Raw genomic sequence first — 21049 nt, forward strand, 5'->3', positions numbered from 1 at the left:
GTCTGTACGGGGGGGCGAGAGTACACAACCCCTCTCCCCTTTCCCCTCCGTGACAGTCCCAGATTCTCCATTTTCTTTCTGGTCTCGCCCCTCCGTGCAGGCCCCGGCCCAACCTGGCCGCAGCAGCCCGCCGCTTCAGGCGCGTCTGCTTTTCCGCTGGTTGGATTTTACAGCCGTTCGGTACAACGGCCGCTACGAGAAGCGGTGACAAGGTTGGTGAACAGATGACTTGATTACCCCTATCTGGTTTTAATGACAACCAAATAAAATCAATTTTCACTGGGCCTGTCGGGGCAATTGCAGTTGTGCGGATGGTATGTTTCACCTTGGCCTTGGAAATACAGCTGTTGCTGTAACCAATAAAACAAAAATAAGAAAAACAATCACTGTAATAGCGAGTTGCAATATGGGAAGCACGGAGCCGCTGATGCGGCGCGGAGCAGGCGGGGAGGCAGAACCGGCTCCGAGTGTGGAAGCTGTCCGTCCCTCCTCCTGGCTGTCGGTCACTGACGGGAGATGATGTGCACCCTAACGCTGCACCGTAACGCTAAATACAGCGATGGACAAAAGGTGGCAGAACATAATCTGAGCAATTTTGTAATCAAAGCAAGTGAATGGGACAGAGTATTTTAAATATATCACGCAAGTGAAGCAGAAGTCTTGACAAAGAAATGACGATCTGTTGTTTTAAAGGAGAGTATCTGATGCAGCGCTCGGGTTTCGTGCATAAATCTGACTTGACAAACTTTATATGGCTTATTTTGGTTGGTTTGCTTGGTTTTTAGTATAAGCGTGGAGTTCTGTCCGTTAGTAATTTTTTGGCTCCATAAAGGTGGGATGGAGCTCTCGCTTAAGCAGTGTGTGCTACTTCATCATTTTCTGAATGAATTGTAAAAGCAGGTTAATTTTCTGTCTGAATAGGCATAAGAGAATGCAAAACTCCTGGTGGGCTGAAGAAATCTTACAAAATCTTACAAATGGTGCAGCGTTTGGTGAAGTAAATTCTCAGGTGTACTGAAAGCTGCTGTCTTCTCTAGTGAGGGGAGAAAATCTGATTCACTGTGTGTTTTCTATGCAGCATCGTTTTATTTATTTTGGTGTGATCAAATGCTTGGTGGTCCTGCCCACACACAACAATCCATCACTTCCCTCCGACTCTCTCCCTCCCCCTGTGGTCTGTGCTTCAACGGCTGTAATATACTTGTCTACAATTGTCAAAAAGCTTTCCTGGTGATAAAATCAGGCTTTTTCTTGTCTTCTTCCCTACAGATCTGTCAGATTAAATCTTTAATATGCTTTGATTAGAATATTTTCCATTTGAAATAGGCTCCCTTTCCCCCAGAAGTAGGATTCCTGGTGTTTTTGCCCTATGTGTCCAGAGGGAACCGTAAGGGAGAGGAAAGAGGAGAAAAATCGCCACGTCTGCTGAAACACGGGGCCCTTTGCTGGGCACAGCAACCATCACTCCCCGCACAGTCAGGGAATGCGAGAGACTGGGGAACGGCTCCCTCTCATATCTGTGTCCGTGTGTGCAGTCGGATGCTTTCTAGCTTTTAAAGAAATACGGCTTTTTAAGCCCTCGGTCTCCCCGTGCAGGTGGTAGTGGTGGTAGTAGTGAATGACACAGCTTTGCCGGATGACACGGAGCTGATCTCTGCATCAGCCAAGAGGAATTAAGCTTTGTCACTCCCCGCCGGGGCTACCTTCTGCCTGGTATGTGCGGGAGGAGGAATTCACAGCCTTCTGCTGCATTCACCCGAGCAGAGCCCTGAGCGCGCTGTGCCAGGGCAGGCAGGCGGCGAGAATGATAGCTGTCTCTTTTAAATGCCGATGTCAAATCCTGAGGAGACTTGCTAAAGGTAACGTACTTTCCTTCTTATTCATTCGGGGGCTCCGTTGCAGCCTTCCAGAGACACAGCCTGATGTTTGTACTTTTAAATATGACCATCCTTCCAATTTACTGTCAGGCAACAAAGAACTCTGAATACAGAAAGGTGTGGGGACTCTTTCAGTTAAAATCCTTACATGTCCCATGCTGTGCTCCTGCTAGGAAGATAGGTTCCTGTTTTCTTTTTCTTTTTTTTTTATGGCAAAAAGGAGGATTTTTTTGTAAATGAAGTGCTAAAGTTATTGTGGGCTGTAATTGTTTTGTATTTCTGCTAACCGCTGAGAGGAGTCCCTCCTGGGTCAGTGCATGCTCTGCCTTACCGGGAACAACTGACAGGGATATTCAGGACCTATATCCAGGACGAGTTTCTGTCGTTTAATGTCTTTCATAAGCTATTTCTCTCTATGCTTTAGATGCCAAAGACTGTTGTATGTGATGAAGTAGGGATAGCAGCGTGCGTATTTTCAGGGCTGCACTCGCATGTCACACTTGTGAAGTTAATTTGCCTGTTAGAGCAGTGTGCATTTTATGTTACTGTAAATCTTGGTAGTCTCTGGTTTTATTGTTCGAGAACTTTAAAATAGTCCTTGCATCTTACTCTGAGTTCTGTGTGATTATTAAAGCAGCTATGTGAAGACCTGTCTGGATAAGACACCTTCCCGCTTCAGAAACGAAGATATATTAGTTTCTAAAAAGAACTTGATTTTTAAAAAAAAAAAAAAAAAAATCTTTTCTGTTTGATAATTTTTCCTTCTCTGTGTGAAAAGGTTTGGTTTGGGATTTTAGCTTGTTTTTTTGTGGAAACTTCCAAAATTATAGAAGCATTATGTGTCTGCAAATAAGAAGCTTCTGTTTTTTAGCTTGGGTGCTGTGAAACATTTAATGGCCATTACTGTGCAGCTGGAAACACATCCATATGTGAATGAAACTATTTTTATCAGCCTAGCTTGAAAAATAAGAAATCTTTGATTATTAGTCTTTATAGCTCAAAACCCATTAGTATTTTATTTTGTGGAAGCATGGAAGAGTAAGATGGTAATACAATGAGGTCAGTAATGGGAAAAGAGAAGAATATCACAATCAAACTTATATAATGCATTTTCCTGTGCTTTAGATTGCTGTATGGGGTGACGTTGTTCAAAACACATGAACTCAAATATTTATTAATCATCCCCTCCTCTGTCGATTTGCTTCTGTTTCAAATCTGTGCTGGGTAATGCCTGTTTTTCTTGTATGTGTAAAATGTTTCTATTTTGGTAGCTCTGTTACACATTTGTCAGGTTGGTAGTCAGCATTTTCTCTTTTCCTGGTTCGAGTAGAGGAACCTTTTTGTCTGCTGATGTCTTTATAAGACAGATCTGGGCACTAATTTAGTCTCTCGCTGATGAGAGTTGTTGCTCTGCTTAAATACACTTTCCCCGGGAATAATCAATATTCTTATACATCATAGCCATCTTAATTCTTCCATGCTTCCATCATTCAACAGATCTCAGGCTAGTGGTTTTTTCTCCTTTGAAATAATCTAAACTTCCTTTGAGACTCCTCGCTCCTCCCACTCCCTCCCAATAGGAACTGGCATGATACTATTGATTTTTTGCATTAAAGTAGTGTGCCTTATGCTTGTCTTACTATTAACAGTCGATTAAAAAAAAAAAAAAGGCAGTCTAGAGGTAGGTTCATATATTTTCCTGTAAGCCTTATGCATGCCAGACTGGAGCTGCTGTCCTAATTGACAGGTTTCTGAATTTTCACCATTTTGAGTAAAACCTTTGTTCTTTTAGCGAACTCTTCTGCATTCTGTGGCCTTGGCTTTTGCACCTCAGACACCAGTTACGGACTGCTCAACACGTCCAGGCTAGCTGAGGACAGGGTGGACCTTCACGTCGTTAGCGTGGAGAGGACTCTGGCCACCACCGGGCAATGTCCTGCTGCTGCATCAGCTGGGAGATCCCCTTCCCTTCTAGCTTGCTAGTCCTGGGGTTTGGCGCTTTCCCTGAATTCCTTTGCTACAAAAGCAATTTTCCTTGCTTTAGTACTTTCCCCCAGCCTGTCTCTGCTGGGGTCTTTTTCTGATGTGCTAATCCTGTACCTTTGTGCAGTTCCCCCAAATCATTTCTTTACTATCTTTCAGGCCATGCCATGGTGAAAAGGAATAGGTACGTTGCACACTTGATTAGTGTCTTGTGTTTTCAATAAGTGATACCCATGCAGTTAAGTGTACATCAAAAAGTGGTTTTATGTCTGTCTTGACAAAGTAAGCTTGTAACTTCATTTCTTGTTCTTTCAGATAAGAAATGCCTCACCTGGGCAACTGGAGACTCTCCAAAAGCAGTTCTTCCCAAGAGGGAGATGTTCAGGCAATATTGTGTTTTGCAACAATTGCACTCCCCTCTTCCTGTGCTTCATCTTAACCTTTCCAAACAAAAAAGCAGAGCTGTGTCTCTTTGGACTGCTATGCACGCTTAATTTGTAATTTAAAAATCTCTGGCAGGAGAATCTTCAAGTGTTCTGAGCGAATTTGAAGGCAAAAATACGATATAGTTATGGGCACGCTCTCCAAAACCGGGTCAGTGACCCACTGCTTCTCTTCCTTCCCGTAGCCGTGAGTTAGACCCTGCAGCGTGACAACCCATGTGTCTCATCCTCAAGTCCAGGGTCAGATCCAGGTGGGAACACTGGTCTCCTTCTCTGTCCTCTACCCTCAAACTTGCGCCCACCGTAGGACACGGGCACAGTTGTAGAATCACAGAAGGGTTTGGGTTGGAAGGGACCTTCAGAGGTCATCTAGTCCGACCTCCTGCACCCCTGGTCCTCCTCCACCACAGCCCCTGGCCCGTGCGCTCCTGCCGTGCCGCCTTCCCTCTCTGGCTACCAGGACCCCCGCATCTGCCGAGGCTGCTGCACACCAAGTCCTCGTCATGCTTCCACTGTATCAACTACCCCCTCCTAGGGCAAAGTAGGTGGCAAACAAGAAGCGCAGGGTAATTATTCATGCAGGAAATTTAAAATACTATGAGATTAGTTCCCTTAATGTGTATTACACTTCAGTTTTGTTTGTCTTTATTCTGGAGGTCAGTACATTTTCAGTAATGAGATCGCATGTTACCAAACTTAGGTGAAGCTCCGTATTTGTGTCCATTAAAAAGCAACCATAGAAGAAAAGTAGTATTTTATTTGATGATGCAATTTGCAAGAAGGATGCTGTGTGAGACTGTTGTCTCATACATGCTGAAACATGATTTGAATTTAAATCTAGTCTGTCTAGTTAAGAACCAAAAAAATCTCCTGTTTCCTACACCAGTGTGTTGTTTCTACGCTATTTTTCAGTTACAGGTTTTTTTAATAGCAGTTAAAATGTTTATGGAGGGTGGGAGTTTCTGCTGTAGTTACCTGATTTCTTTCATGCCTAAATCTCTCATGCTTTTTACCTTTGAGCTGAAATACTGCTGGCTCAGCCTCCTTTTAGTTGTGTTTATCAATATGTATTTGGAGATATACGTGTGTGTGTATTTATATATATTTTAAGCAATGTTGAAAGTGGTTAAGCAGTTCTGAAAAGAGAAAGGGTATCTTCTCTACTATATTAGCTACTAAAATTTGTACTGAGAAGAGGTTTTTTTAATTTTTATATATTCTTTTAATTTTTTATCTCTTTTTATATCCCAAAAGAGCAAGGTAAGCCAAATGCTGTATTAAGAATCTGAAGTAGTAGCCATTTTTAGAGATCTCGCTATGAGAAGTACTGGGCTTGGAGAGAATGGTAACTTGTATTCAGACCGGTTGAATATAAGGAAATGCTGCATTTGAAGTTGTAAGCACAACCACAAATCTGCTCTTCATACAGCTGTTTGTATTGTAGAGTGGTTTTTTGTGCGGTGGAAAAATACTAGGTTTTTTTCCCCAAAATTTATTTCTGTAAGACCTTGGGCACTGAGCAGTATGCTGTGCATACCAAAGAGTCTGTGGTAATCACTTACATTGAATACATACATGCTAAATCAAAATTGCACAATTTACAATAATTATGTTAAGTACAACCGTGTAGGACAATAGTGAAAAGTTGCTGAAATGTGTAAGCTGGCCAGGTTTACAGCTGAATTAACCACTTTATGGTTTAAAAATTGCCTTTCAAGCAGTGCATTACAGAGCCTTGGCTGTGGTTAATTTATGTATGGACATGTTCGGTTTTTTCCTTTATTAGCCCCAAGAACAGGTCTTTTAGGAAGCTGTGTCTACTGCGTAAAGTTGCTTACAGAAATGTGCCTCTTTGTGAGAGGCAGGAATGCATTTTTTAACATACCCAGATCAGTAAAGTTATTCTGGATATTATTATAATGGAAACAGAATAAGAGCACTCTTGATAAAGATGTCAACTGCTGTTACACAGCGCATAGCGTAAGGAGCTGAGTGGTCTGCCTTTCACCCATCAAAGCTTTATAGTGTATTTTCACAATAATTTATCACCTACTGCGCATACAGATCCTTTCTGCAGACATAGATTTTTATGCTCCCGATATGTTTCCAATACAGCGAGATAAAGCAAGCCTAAAAGGCAGGATGGTGTGCTCCGGTTTACAAGATGATCAGTTATCTAAAAATTGGTTAGGGGCCTAAAGCATCAAAGCATGAATTCTGAATGTAGCTGGATGTAGGTTATACTACAACAAGAAGAAACCGAGAAATTTTTTTTAAAAGGATGAAATTAAAATGGTGTTAAGGACTTGACAACAAGGCTGTATAGTATCTTATTAGAAATTTTCCGGTGTTCCAGAGAATCAGCACTGGTTGTGACAGCAAGTTAGTAGCCTGTACAATATTTTAATAGTAATTCTAACCATGTGGTCTCTTTTTGTCATTAAGTTGTTTATAAAAATACAAGTTTACGGTACTAGAACTGAGTCAACAGCTTGCTTCGAATGAAGTAAAAATCACAAGTAACAATATCTGTAAGGACTTTTGAACATAGGTTAGTTCCCTGTCTTTCTAAAATTAGTTCTGGATATTCATAAAACTCTAAGTGTGCTGACAAATTCTATAAATAGACAGTCAGCATGGATTTGCTGGCTTTGTGCATTTGGTTGGGGTTTTGGAAATATGCTTTGAGGTTTTTCATACTCAACCCATGTTTATCCAAGTTGTCCACATCTCTTAATTTTTTTCCATTTTATTTCTAAAAGTGACTTTTGTATTTCTTCTGACTTGGAAAACAAACTGCAGTGAAAGAATGAAGAGTGGAAGCAAAATCTGGAAACTTTCTTTCCCACTAGCATGTGGGAACTTCAGGGCCAGCTTGGGCACTGCAGCCCTTCACAAGGACAGCCATTAGCACGTACTTCACGAGGAGGTAGGAGAGAGTCCCCAGGGGAGAGCTGTAGACAAGTCTGTCAGCAAGGGAAGTTTTGACATTGCTTTTAGGGTTTGTAATGAAGTAAATAAAATTTCAAAAATTTAAAAAAAAAATCCCATTCCTTGGGACTTGGATTTTTGTTTTGTATTTAAAAAAACCAACACAAACAACAGAATATATTTTATTGAGAGACTGTTTGTCAGAAAAGAAAAGGAAGGCAAAGAGTGGCCGTGACCTGCCCTGTGTCACCCAGCTGGTCTGTGGCAGTCTGGGGTACAAGCCCCGGCTCCTTACTCCTGTTTCTGCATCGCTGGTTAGGAACAGTTCCTGAAGTTGGCAAAGACTATGAGAGAGCAGAGAAGACTGCATGACTTCTTCCCTTCTAGATTTTTCACCCAGCCTGTCTTTTTTATTTGCACTTAAGAGCGCCTTTAGCCAGGATTGTTTTAAGGTTGCTTTGGGAGTGGTAAGTGCCTGCGTTATGATTGCTGAAGGAGAGGGAGAGATTAATTTTTGTTAAGAAGATGTTCCTTCTGTAATTGCTGTTTAGGCTTTCCAGTGCCGTGTATATGTAGAACAAAAGAGGTAGATTTATTATATTGAATGAGTATTAGTAGTTTGCAATATTGTCTTTTTGTTCAAAGGAATTCTTTGAACGTATTGTTGTAAGAAGTAATGAAGGGAGGAGAAAAGATTTTCTCTTCTGCAGCAAGCTGATCACAGTTCACAAGTTCAAGCAATATTTCTTCACTGCTAATATATTCAAGAACTGGCAAACTCTTTATTAATTATTCAGGATGATCTAAAGTACAGCGGCATACTAACCAGTCTTGTGAAACTTTGACAGAAAAGAAAGACATAAAACCACTTTCCAAATCAAGCACGTACTACTTAAGGAGGAGGAGCACTGCTGCAGCCCTGATAGTCTGAGAATGTGTGTATGGCCAGAGTTCTGCAGAGAAATTATCTCTGGTTTAGATAAGCTGATATAATTGCATGCAGGTGCCTGTAAGGTGTGAAAAGAAAGCTGCAGTCATATAAAGAGATAGTAAGTGGCCATTACCTATCTGATATCTCTCGGATATTAGTAGCTGCTATCTGATGTGGCAGCTCTGATATCTGTTGCACGTGTAAGATGTAGGGAGTGTTTTTCCCAGCACCTTTGGATTTGTAGGAGCTGGGTGGGTTCTAGAAGTTCTTGGCTAGTTCCTGCTGAACTTCTTGCACAGGAGTTCAGCCTGTGTCTTGGACTTTGTGCCTTGTCCCTAACTGCGTGACGGGGATAGCAGTACCTCTCTCAAAAGTATTCTGAGGAAAATAAAAAAAATTTATGTGGCAGTTTGTAGGCTCTTTAAATATTAAAGATGAATTGAAGTTATTAAAAAAAAGAAGTTTATTGATAAGCGGTGCCAGTTTTAATATGATGTAGGCGAGACATTTGAGCTGTAAATAATGAAACCCTAGGCTGGCTCATGGATGGGGTGTTGCACAAACATCTTTCCGAGGATCAGCATTGCTGCAGGATAGAAGTGCGTTGCAAATGTTTCACGAGTTTATCTTCAGTGTCATTGCTGTTTCAAATAGTTCTAGCAGACGATGTCAGAGGGCAGAGACTCAAAAATACTCCAGCATCTCGTTTCTGTCAGGAACCCAGTCTGGGTGAGTGGCACAGGAGGTGTGAGGCAGGCTGGAGCAGAGTGCTAGGTGGGAGCGTGTCCTAGGTACAGCGGGATAGACGTTGCAAATCTTGCCAGTGTGCCAAATCACAGTCCCATCCTTGTGTTCTCATGAGAGCGCTGGATTTTTCTTTGCAACGAAATTAGCTCTCTGGCGGTGCCTCTCTGGTGCCCATGGGAGTTTTTATTACTTTGAATGAAGTATCTGAATTCCACAGAATTATGTGAATGGAGGCGAATCCTGAGGAAACACGGGAAGGAGAAAGGTGGCATGGGGTAGGAGAAAAGAGATGGTACACATTGCAAGGCTTTGCTTTGCAGTCAGCTGGTGGGGCCCATGGCCCTGGGTGCTCCGGTGGCGAGCGAAGGAGAGCTGAGCTGCAGCCGGGGGAGCAAGCTGCAGGAGCAAACAGTGAAGAGGACAGTGGGGAAAAGAGGAGAAACGAGGGGGATGTGAGAGGAGCTGGAGGTGAAGCAGACAGGGCTCGTGCTGAGGGCACAGCCTCTGCTCCTGGAAAGGTGCACACGATGTGAGGAGAAACAGGGACCCGAAATAGTAGTGGTTAAAACATTTTCATAAAATGGCCAGGTTTTATCCCATATAAAGTTAAAGTCTACAATTACTTAGTAGTACTTACCTAGACGTTCTAGGAATGTATCGCAAGGTGAGGCTTCGGGTGGAAATGGGCTCTGGTTCCTCGCATGCCCGGGGGCAATAGGGAAGGATGGACTCACTCTCTCCTGTGCTTTAGAAATACTCATTTTGGGGATCTGCTAAATCTTTGATACTCTGTGGAACAGGGATAAGAGCATACCTACGTTTTTAGGCAGATTTCTGCAGTTTTGCAGCTTAATCTGCCTCCCAGCACAACTCCCGGCAGTAGCACCCCATCCGCATTTCATTCTCCGCTGCTGCGGCCGTACCGACATGTTTCTGCCGCCCAAAGTCCCGCTGTGGGCACAGCCCCTACCTAAGCGGGCGAGTCTCTCCGTCAGCGTAGGCTACAGCACTTCTCCAAACAGCTGGAAGCAAATCGACAACAGGTAGTCTCATTTCTGCTGCCCTACCTGCGTTCCCTGTGGGAATTTTGCTGGCCCCGGGCAGAGGGCTGCTCGGGGGACACGCAGGGAGGTCTGCCCTGTGTGAGGACTATCCCGAAGGGCCGAGTTCATGCAAGTAGCGAGCAAAAAGAAACTTGTTCATAACATTTTTTTATAATTTTTTTCCCTCAAGGGAAAATCTGATGGTTAACTTCGGAAGTAGTTAAAAGTTCTGTATTAGTCTTCTAATTTATTAGGAATATAAATGAATGGGATGTTCTGCATCATCAAATTGAGTTAGCAGAGTGCTACCAGAGGCACAGCGTCATTCCCTCACTCTTGTGAGTGTATGACATTTTAAAGATGCTCATCCTTTCTGTCTCTGTTCTTCTTTTGGGGGTTTGCTTTAAAGCATCGCTCCTCTAATATTTAGGAACTTTTAAAGACTTGACCTTCAACATATTTGGCCCTGGGCCAAGGTTAAAAGAAAGCTTCAGCCCAGAAAGTTGTTATTACAGAGAAAGTATTATGTGAGTCTCCACTGCAACCTCTCTATTGTATCCCTTGAACTGCTCATCTGCAGGTTTTATTAATGCTGTTGGGAATGATGGTTTTAGTAGGAAAGAAGGCTTCCCTGCAAGTGTATTGGGGCAGTAAAATTACTCCAGATTGGAGTGATTGTGAAGAGGCAAACACTAGGCATAATTTTGTGGAGGAAGAAAGCGTTACTGGGAATAATGTCTCATCTAACAGGCTTACTCTGCCTTAGCTTCTCAGCGGTGAATAGAGGAAGATGTTCAGTGAAGAAATACCAGCTATTCAAGTGACTGAATTACCATAGTGCATTGGTAAATGTCACCAATAAAATAGAGTTTAAATCCACAATACTCTCAAGGAAACATTTATGCTTTTAATGAACTAGAATTTGACAGCCCTGTCTGACAGAAGAAATTGTTTCTGGCATTTAGATTTCTTTTTTGGGGCATCCAGCATGTGTTGTGACCTGTCAGAGATCGGCGCAGCTTTGCAAAGATGTTGTGGGTGTGTTGTTCTCAGCTATATCATAAGCCAGTCACGAATAACAAAGATGAAATTTCCTACCACGTTATGAGGCTTAAGTTGATGTATCGTTGCCTTCTCCCCAGCAGTCAAAAGGAGGGCACTGCTGAGTGTTTTAAGTTTTCCAGTGACAGGGTGAATGTGTTTTTCCTTTAGTGACATGTTTATGTACATGTACAAAAATTTCTGTAAACCTAAGATATTTCGATACTGTTATAGCACCTGTGGGTCAGGACTTTATTTTGCTGAACCTAAGCATAAGTTATTACAGTTCTTGTTCCCTGAGCTAAAAGCAGTTAGTAATTAAGAGAAAGCATGACAACCTGAGCAAATATGTAGTATGAGCAGTTCTTTTTTACCGAACCAAAAAAAAAGAAATTCCTTGAAAATAAAAAGAAATGGCATGCTTTAAAAAGAAACAAACATAAATTTTGTAATTAATAGCTGTTTTCTCAAAGAATGAGAAGGAACAGAGAAAGAAGGGATTCTGTGTTAGGTTTTGGTTTATTACTTTAAAAAAAAATGCAGAGGAGTGCAGCGTTGGTGAGGGAGTTCCTTGGGAAGTTTAGCAGTCCAGAAGATTGTCTAGTTGCATCTCGTCTCCGTTTTCACTCCGGAGCTGTGTAACACAGTGATAAATGTGCCTGACGGCCACTTCTACTCAACATTACAGAGCTTCCAAGGCAGCAGGCACCCTTCCAAATGCCGGCAGGAACAAGTGGAAGGTAGGTTACGCCTTGGGAAGCGCTTGAGCTCCCTTTGTAGAATAATGCAGTTCCGTCTTTACACTGCGATGGTGGACCCTGTCAGGATGGTTCAGGCAAGGCCACCAAACCACCAGCAGCAGGAGTTCCTGCGAACACGAGTCTGAGAGCCGCTTCTCCAGCACATATGCTATCTAATATTGAACAGCAGCTGCTCCGTGTTGGCTGGCAGCTGCATTGAGGGAGTAACTTTAGCCCCGGGGAGTAAGACTGGCATCTCTTTTGTTGCATCTGTGGCCATAGCACAGTGCGGAGATCTCCTTTGTCCAACGTAACAGAAAATCTTCATCCAATTTTCACTTAGTCCCTACAGAAATGGGAGTAATTTTTCTGATCACAGTATAAACTCTGCCCTTATTTTTCATGGGATTCACATCCTCACAATTTACCCAGACTGAGAGCTTGGAGTGGTTGGGCTGGGATGTGATGTACTCAGTAGTGAGCTTTGCAGCTGTCTTCAAGATTTCAGATCTCAAGTTAGCCTTATGTCAAATGGTAGTTAACAGTTCTAGCCGAGTCAGTTTGACTTTCAGTGCATATTTCAGACCTGCTGTGTTGTTCCACACTACTGTGTGTTTTGGTGGTGTTTTTTTTTCCTGGCTGTCAAAAGAAATGGCTCTACTTTTGCAAATAAGTAGCTGGGTAGAGGAGGTCATAAAGGCGGTAGTGAATCCAGGCTATTTCTTTCTCATGGTTCCCCAACAGATTAGGGAACTGTCTTCCAAACTTTTTCCTAATTTCTGCCATTGGACAGTAGGGGAGGTTGGACCTTCTTGAATGGGCATTAGCCACAAGGGCTATGTACCATTTTGAAGTGCTTCGCATATTGTGTCTGCACATGCATCGCAGTTTGAGAACTCCAGGTCAACAAGCTGAGGTATTAGTTCAGTTTATCAGGGGTTCAAGTGGTGCCCTGGGTAGCAAAAAAAAAACCAAAAAGGTGTCTTAAGTGCATCTGTGGGACACCACGTGTGTGTAGGTAACTTTGAAGTTACTTTGACAGCGTCTTCTTTCTGCTACGCTTACTTTTAAAATAGAGAATTTTATAGTTGGTTACGTCAAGAAGAAAAAACTAAACCCCCCAAAAAGTCAGGCATGTAAAAAGGAAAAATGTATTAGCGCTAGGGTTTTTTTGCTTTTGGTGATTTTGTATTTGGTGTAAGTTTGGAGCCCAATAGCTAAATACCCATTACAAATAAAAGAATCTGCTCTGACTGTGTGTGGATTTTTAGTTGTTGCAATTTTAAATTTGTATTTTCTTGATACTGATGAAAGCTGATGGATAGCTGCCTAAGAAGAAGTTAGGGCCAAAGTTAACGTTTCCAGTGTATTGTCCCACTGAAGGTAGCACTCGGCACAGCCATGTGTCCGCTTGCACGCTCATTCATTGAGTGAGAAGTTTCTCTGCTTCGAGTATTGCTCAGGAATTACTCAGGAGCCAAAAAGTTACTGTAACGAGCTCCTCCCCCCCATCTATTTAATCCTAATCAGTAATACAGTAATGAAGTAAGTGACATTTCCTCTGATCTTTTCACAGCAAATGCTACTATCCGTATTACCATAAAAAGGAAATAGCAGAGGGATGATATTGGAAAGACCAAAGCTGGCTTGTATTTATGGTGATTCCTCTTAATTTCCCTACTCTGTCCCACAGTGACATTTTTGTGTACGCATACCAAAAAAGATGAAGCTTCATAACCTGTTTGAAACATTCTTTTTCAGGCATTAGTGATTCATGGTTAGCTGGAATTTTCAGATTTTCTTTATTGATACGGTTTTCTACTAATTTTCTCAAGCTGATCAATAATTATATTTTCAGTTATTTTGTTCATCGAGATTTCACTATATGCCCAAGTTTGAGAGTCAGAGTATGATTTAATTTTGCTGCTTTTGCTCTGGTAACACTTGAGGTTCATTGTGATTGGTTGTGAAGAAAGAAGAAAAACAGTAATGTGATCTAAAATCATTGTGCTGCTTATCCAAGAACAAAATATCTTTCTATCTAATGTGTTGTGTATCTACACCACTTGTCTTTGAGACTTTAAATACTGTGATATCTGGAGCTTATGCCTTAACAGATGGAAACAGAAGAATATTTGAAGATGTCAAAAATTATGGTGAATAGCAAAAGAATAGACAATTATGTTCAGAAACAAACTTTAGGATTGGAAAAATGTAGGTCAATGTTGATTACAAAGCTAAAGACATCACACCAAGTGACTCTTGCAAAGTTATCATGAACAATTTACAAACTCGGATGGAGGACCTGTATATAATTCTACCAAAACTTAATGATGTAATGGGTAGTGACATCAGGAAAATTCTTTCCATAAGCTGAACAAGGTGAAAAAGGTCAGCTTTGCCAAGCCACGGTAACTTAGGAAACTAAATCTAGATTTGGAGATCTGGATGGTTTAACTGAGTTAAAGTATTTTGAGTTAAAATAGTTTAGCCAAGGTTTAGATGGAAATAATGTGTGGTCTGTGGACTGTTCACAGTCCACACGCTACTTTCAAGGAATCTGTGAATGAAATCAAGAAAAACTTAAATTCAGCATTTAATTTTCACTGTTGTGGAAAATATTAGAGCACCTGAAAATCGTTAAAAATGGAGGGCATGTGTTTATGTAAATATACATGTGTCTATATTTACATGCGTGTGGACACATACATACAAAGGCTATCATACTACTGAAACCAGAGATTATAGCTAATGCAATAGTTCAAATCCCAAATAATTACAATAAAAGATTTGCACAATATAGGAAGGAATAATTCTAAATTTTAATTTCCTTAGAAGAGTGAGATAAATCTAAAATCTAGAACAGTTATGTTCTCTGCAACCAGTCACATTTGGATTGTTGCATATCTATATGCAAAAAGATTGAAATTTGATCTCTCTGCATAGATGAATTTTTAATATATAGATTAATCCATAGTTTATGTAGGAAGAGTGTAGCAGGACACTCGAATAGTCAGTCTCAATTTCCTGATTCTTCTTTGAGATCTGAAGTTATGAGAGTAAAGAAATAACCACTGTTCTTCCGATTTGGATGATAAATCTAAAATAGATAAAACATAGTAGTAGTTTAGAAGGTAACTTTACAACATGTAGCAAAAGATTAATAAAGTTGTGTTCACTCCATAAACATCTTAAAGACTTGGAAAATGATAGCTAATGCTCTTTCTTCAGGATAATATTCTGGAAAACATATCTGCTACATATTTTATGAAGTGGATATCTAAATTATGTATCTGGAAAAATCAGTCATGTGCAAGAAGGAGTCTCAAAATCTTGTCTTCTGAAAACGGGGGCAGGAGGAGACACGTATGCACTGTCAATGGTGTTTTTTATTAGGTGTTAAGATAAACAAAATCAGACCTACTATTTCAAGATCAGCTTTGTCTTAGATAGGAAGAACAGCAAACATGGATTGTGTGAGTGAAAGAGAGAACGTGGTTGGATTAAAGCTTCTTCATCCTTGTTTGCGATCAGGGTGTCATCAGGATATTCAGGAATGTTCTCGTGCAGAGAGTGTGAAGTTCATACCCACACTATTATCTATGCAGCTGAAATACAAAGAATTTATGGTAATTTATTCTCTCTGCTGGTTTTCATTACAAGGGGTTTTATTCTTGGTAAGCCTTTCCTGCAAAGGGGAATAGTCTTCCTGTAAATGTAGGGTTTGTGACACAAATCCATGGGGACTGTCTGTCTGATTTGGAGTTGCTAATGGATTCGTCATATTACTGAGGCATTTGCTCATCTAATACCACCTCCTTGAATCCTGAACTACATTAAGGTTTTTGTTCTTGGCCTCCTTCTCTTCAGCTGCTCCTTTTGTGGTGTCTGTGCCAATGAGCACATCCAAATCTATTTCTCTGTTTCTGATCTTACTGGTTCAGATTTGATTTTGAAAGCGTTCTGTGTAGCTTTTCAAACACAGTTTGAAGAACCAAAATTGTAGGTGCAAATGCTGCAAATCTGAATCCATACTGCATTCCAGCGCCAGATACCAGATATAAGAAGAAAGAGATCATGTGCTGAATCCTTTTAGTAAGGAAAAGCTGTCAGGGGTCTGGTTGTGAAGCTTTTCAAATGCTAGAGAGATATATATGCGATGGTTGTATTATATATACGATAGCGGGAGCTACTCCGTATCTGATCAGCAGTGTGGCCGTGCTAGTACCGGGGCTGCTGGCTGACCTGAACCACTGCTTTTTGGAGGAAACAATGAAGCATGGTGTTATGAGATGGGGATCACTGGACTGCCTTGGGAGTGAGCTCTCTGCACTGCTTAAGCCTCCTCCGCACCAATGGAGCAGGAGTCCTGGGAAGCCACTGGAATGTCCCCGCTTCCCTCAGCATCCCAACACAGGTGGTGCCCGTGCTGGGGTGGTTGTCCTTGTGATGGTTTTTTTTATACAGGATCTGATACAAAGATTTGCTTTGATGCCTTAGATAGATGTAGGTACTGACTGCAGGTGCTATTTGCTTTCATGGTTGGGAGTCCTGGGTTTGTTTCAGGATTTTAAGTTTTCCCCTGTGGTGGTATTAGCAAGGGACCTGTAGGTGAAATTGGAACCCTGTTAAACTTATCCATTGCCCATGGAATAGCATCTTACTGTGCTAGAAATCCCCATGATTAAAACATTATTGCTTTTCAAGCAAAACCAGTAGTCCATGTGAAAATGACAATGAGGCCCGAAGTAATTCAATACTTACATGGTCAGTAGCTGTCTTCCTGCACTTGGGTTTTAAATTCAGCTCTGTCTTCTCAATGCTTCTATGTCCATAGCATTCTTTGCCAAGGCTGCCGTGGTGAAGAAGGGGTTAAAGAGAAGAGAGGAGCTCAGCTGGGCCGGTGAGGCTCAGAAATAGATCTGAGAAGGAAAGCGGGGAGCACTGTCCCACTCAAAGCTCAGGAACCCGTAGCTGGGTGTGGAAACTTGGGATGGGATGGCTTGTGCGTAAGGCAGATGAAAGCAGAGCCCGGTGGGATGAAAGCTCTTATCTAAAAGGAAGCTCAAACTTCCCTGTGATGACTTGGCCGGCTGGCAGGTATATATTCAAATACAAATATTCGCTGATAATCATGGTGGGAAACTTGGGATGGAGTGACAGGACAAGCCATGAGACATTTGTGAGAATGAAGTATCAGCTGGAAGGAATAATCTTGGTGCAGAGAGAGTAAGAAGTTTTCCTTAAACTGCAGAGGCACCAGAAATAGCTAGAAAATACAGTAAAGAAACAGTGCTTGCAGCGTTGCAAAAAATAGCTAAGGATGTGGGTGTAATAGCTTTGTATAGGTCCTCTTCAGGAGATGCTCAAGCATCATATAAAACCACAACAAATAAACCTAAATGGGCTCCTGCATCACCCAAAGGAAAGCTATGTCAGGGGAGCTAGTTTGATACTAGAAGCCAAATGCTAAGAGTTTAAGCAAAACTGTTTTCCCGAGACACATGTCTGGGGAAGTTGACTGAAAGTTACGGGTCCACAAATGTGGAGAAAACCATGGACCAAATGTGTCTGAAATGGTTCCTGCAAGAAGTCTTGATCTGGGTCTGGACTGACTGAAACAGGAGAAGGAGCAGTGGCCTTTCCAGAGGACAGAGGGGCCAGGTGAGGTTTGGAAGGAAGTTTGAGTCAGTGCTTCTCACCTGAAATGAAGCTGAACTTCATTAATGGGTTGACTGGAGAGCCGTATCTTTATCTGCAATGGAGATAGACTGGGGATCGAGCAGCCACCTGGTAGTTAATGTTGGGAGAACACTTCTGCAAGTCCTGTCAAATCTGTTGCACTCGGGATAGGTAAAAGATCATAGCGGGGAGTTCTGAGGGGTGGTCGTCGGCTGACTCTTTCTCTGGATGATCCCTAGATCATTTCCAGCTGTAAAGCTGCAGGAGCAGTATAATGTAGGCGTGATGATTCATCACATAACCTTAGCTGGAGAAATGCATTGGCTTTTGATAGCATTCAGTAGTCTTAATTCTTTAAGTCATCCGTGGTCACTTAAAGACCTTATCCTAAGGTCCTTGGTCTTTTAACAACTCTCTGTTCTCTAGCATGTCACGGTATTAAAGGTCACAGCTATATCTGGCTGTAATTTATTAAGGCTTAATAAATTATTAGTGGATATTTTAACAAGTTGCTAATACATAGTTATATTGGTCAAGAGTCAGAAAGTTTCTTTATAACAATGGCTTATATTGCATTAAACCACTATTTTACTGATATGGCAGGTATCTGTCAACTAGTTGTATTATTTAGCTGTCTTAGAAACTTAGTTAAAATGTTAACTGCTTGGGAAATGTTGGCTGTAATTTAATTTCTGGGTTTATATTCTGGCAAATGATGGCTTTGCTTCAGCCCTTTCTCAAGTAATCATCTTAATACCATCATAGTACAGTATTCTCAGGAGTGGAAGACACTGCGAAACGAAATGCAGGCCATTCACGCTTCCGCTGCCTAGCTGGGAAAATATTTTTTTGTATCTATATATTTATATAGTTATATTTATAATATATTTTTCCCTCTATACAAATCAAGTGCCTTTCTGACTGGACTCTTAAACTGTCAGTCTTCAAACCTTAGCAGTTACACGGTTTCATATATTTTTATTCAGAACATCTTCTAGCACTTCTAGGTAGCTGTATTTTGGATTGTTAATGTTTTTACAAGGCAGTAGTTTGGGCTACCATTGAGAATTGGTAGTCATCGCTTTATGCATTGAAGTTGTACAGAGTTCATCCTTCTGTTATGACAAGGTTTTTGGCTGAAGTCATATATTTTTGACTGAAACTCTATGATTATAGAAAATTGGTAACTTCATTTTTTGGGACAGATCCATGGGCCATATTTGTGATGTTCTATTGAGTTGACTGTTATTTTCTCTTCCAACTTGATTTTACAGATGCCTTGAAAAAATAGTTTTAATCAGTGTTACATCCTGTAATATATTTTTTGGTTTGTTCTTGTTTTTAACTGGTGTTCTTATTTATGAGGAAAATGAAAAACATTATGAGTAGAGAATGGAGAGAAAAGCGTTGGGGTTTGACCTTGTGAACGTTCATTCTCATAACAGTAGAGAAGTATAACTCTTTGTTTTGAGCAAGGAACGATTAAGAGGATGGTGGCAATATTTCATCCCAAGGATGGACAAGAATATTCTGATTTATCTGGAAATAGTTTTAATTCCTCATGGTTATGTGGCATCAGGCCTGCTGAACATCACTCGCTGCTGCACTGTACTCCAGGTCAGTCATTTGACGGAGAGCTGCTGGGATGTTGTAAGCTTTTAGCTCTTGGCAATTGTGTTTCCCTGTCTCTGCTCTGTGTCTCAGATCATCTCTGTTTTGTTTTGAAAGAGGTTTTTTGGAAATTACCTGCTCCTTTGTTACTCGAGGGAACGTCTTCAAAGTAAAATGTGTCCTGTAACTGATTTTGCAAACCCTAAAGCAATATAACAGCAATAATTAATATAAAAGAGGAGTTTTCTTTGATTTTTGTGTACATGCCAGCATCTACAGAGGCCAGCATTTTGTCTCCTATTTTGCTGTGCAGGAGATAACTCAAATTAGCAGATACTATTTTTATAGTGTAGAAGTGGTTGATTTTCGTCCCTTAAGGCAATTGTGGTTATGGATTAAAGAAGTTAAAAGGTAACAGCTTCTGTGTACACTGCATACTCATTTCTGCTCTGTAGTCATTGTCTCCCTTCTCAAAACAACCTTGGCTTAAGGAGCAGGAGTGGCTCCTATTTGCATATGCAAACTGTGAAGCCTTCTGTATTGGACAAAATACAAGGAAAACATGATTAACAGCTGTGGTCCAGCCAAGTCCCCGCTTCATCCTCAGCCGTTCCCATGGGCTCTGAGTGAGTTTCCAGTCTCTTCTCGTCCTCTGTCTCCGGATATTAGATAAAGATATGAATACAACCCCAGCCTAGGGCAGGACGTGGCGAAAATAGTTTGATGCTTGTCCTTCTTATCTTTTTTTTTTTTCTTAGAGCCTCATAAGGGTTAGGGTAGCAATGTTATCGTGTGTTGTGGTAGTTTGCTTTTGAGCCGGCGTGCCATTATTTCACCTCAGGACTTGAGTGTGAGGCTTCTGTGCTTTAATTCCCACCTACTGCCCGTGGGGCTTTCTGGATTTACACCATCACGAGAAACAAACATGGTGAGGATGAATCTGATGGAGATAAGCAGAGCCTCATGTCGCCTGACCACACTTCTTGCTTAACATTTTGGGAGCCAAGGAAAGGTAAATAACCCCTGACCTTGACTCTGGGTCCTGACATTTCTTTAAGTATAAGCAAGCGAATGAGCTTTCCAGAAGCAGCTGTTCAGGGAGGGACTTTGAGTGACAGACATTAACTGAGAAAACATTGGTATTGCCAGACTCATGATTTTTTTGGTTTAACCACTAGGAATTGTCTCTGTGCAAACACACCTTTGCCATTGAATTTGGTTTTGACGTCCTTTAAGTTGCTTTTCACTAGATATGTTATTTGTGGAAGATAAATTGTTTCAGGAATTAAAGTCTTGCTGCAGTCGGGAATACCCATTCAATATCCACGTCACCCAGTATAAAATAATGTCATTTTCACACATATGCTGAATAATTCATGTCACCTATAGAAATTTCAAAGTTCCATGTTGGCATATATCATTCAGGAGAACAGCGTTACAAGTTACATCTTTTCTGAGGCAGAGGACAGACCCAAAGTCACATTTCAAACTATTAATGCAATGTTGTTTTCCTAAATGCATCATTAAGTGCTGGTGTGGATTTCCAGTGCTTTTGGTCAAATTGTGATGTAAGTGGACAGTTCTACTGAGCAATCAAGTAACTGATAATAGCTTTACTTTCCTGGGGGATATATGCAGTTGTCCTTGTGTCACCCCAAAACTTTAAACTGTGTATTTCATTTATTTGCTGGCTCCTAACTCTGCTCAGTGCATGGTTCCTACCACATCCTAACATTGTGAATTGTGTGGTGTACTTAAGGCAGGAGTTGAAAGAATAGTGACTGCAACTAACAAATAGCTGCAATAATCTTTTTAAGGGCAGATACAAAAAGGGACATAACTGGAAATTAGCGTGATAGGAAAGATACACTGCATTAAATTACACCACTTTAGTAGTTTTACCATTTCTAAAAGGATACATAGACAGCTGTATCAGCTTAACGGAGCAGTGTTACGGTGCAGTTCTCTCTTCCTTTTGTACCTGTCACTGTTGTAGTGCTACGATGGCTTCTCTTGGTTT

The 21049-nt window shown here is 41.2% G+C and overlaps 1 protein-coding gene across 10 annotated transcripts in view; it reads left to right on the forward strand.

Moving 5' to 3' along the window:
• Positions 1 to 21049, forward strand: part of GRIP1 (glutamate receptor interacting protein 1) — a 327461-nt gene that overhangs the window by 164208 nt on the left and 142204 nt on the right. The window contains exon 1 of one of the 10 annotated variants that reach the window (XM_069773564.1): positions 1537 to 1859. The exons of the other annotated variants lie outside the window; for them this stretch is intronic. Coding sequence (XP_069629665.1) covers positions 1805 to 1859 — 55 coding nt within the window. The 5' untranslated portion in view covers positions 1537 to 1804. Of the gene's footprint in view, positions 1 to 1536; positions 1860 to 21049 lie in introns of those variants that run through there. 10 annotated transcript variants of the gene reach the window in all.

This window comes from Haliaeetus albicilla, chromosome 28, assembly GCF_947461875.1.
Source record: "Haliaeetus albicilla chromosome 28, bHalAlb1.1, whole genome shotgun sequence".
Lineage (NCBI taxonomy): Eukaryota > Metazoa > Chordata > Aves > Accipitriformes > Accipitridae > Haliaeetus > Haliaeetus albicilla.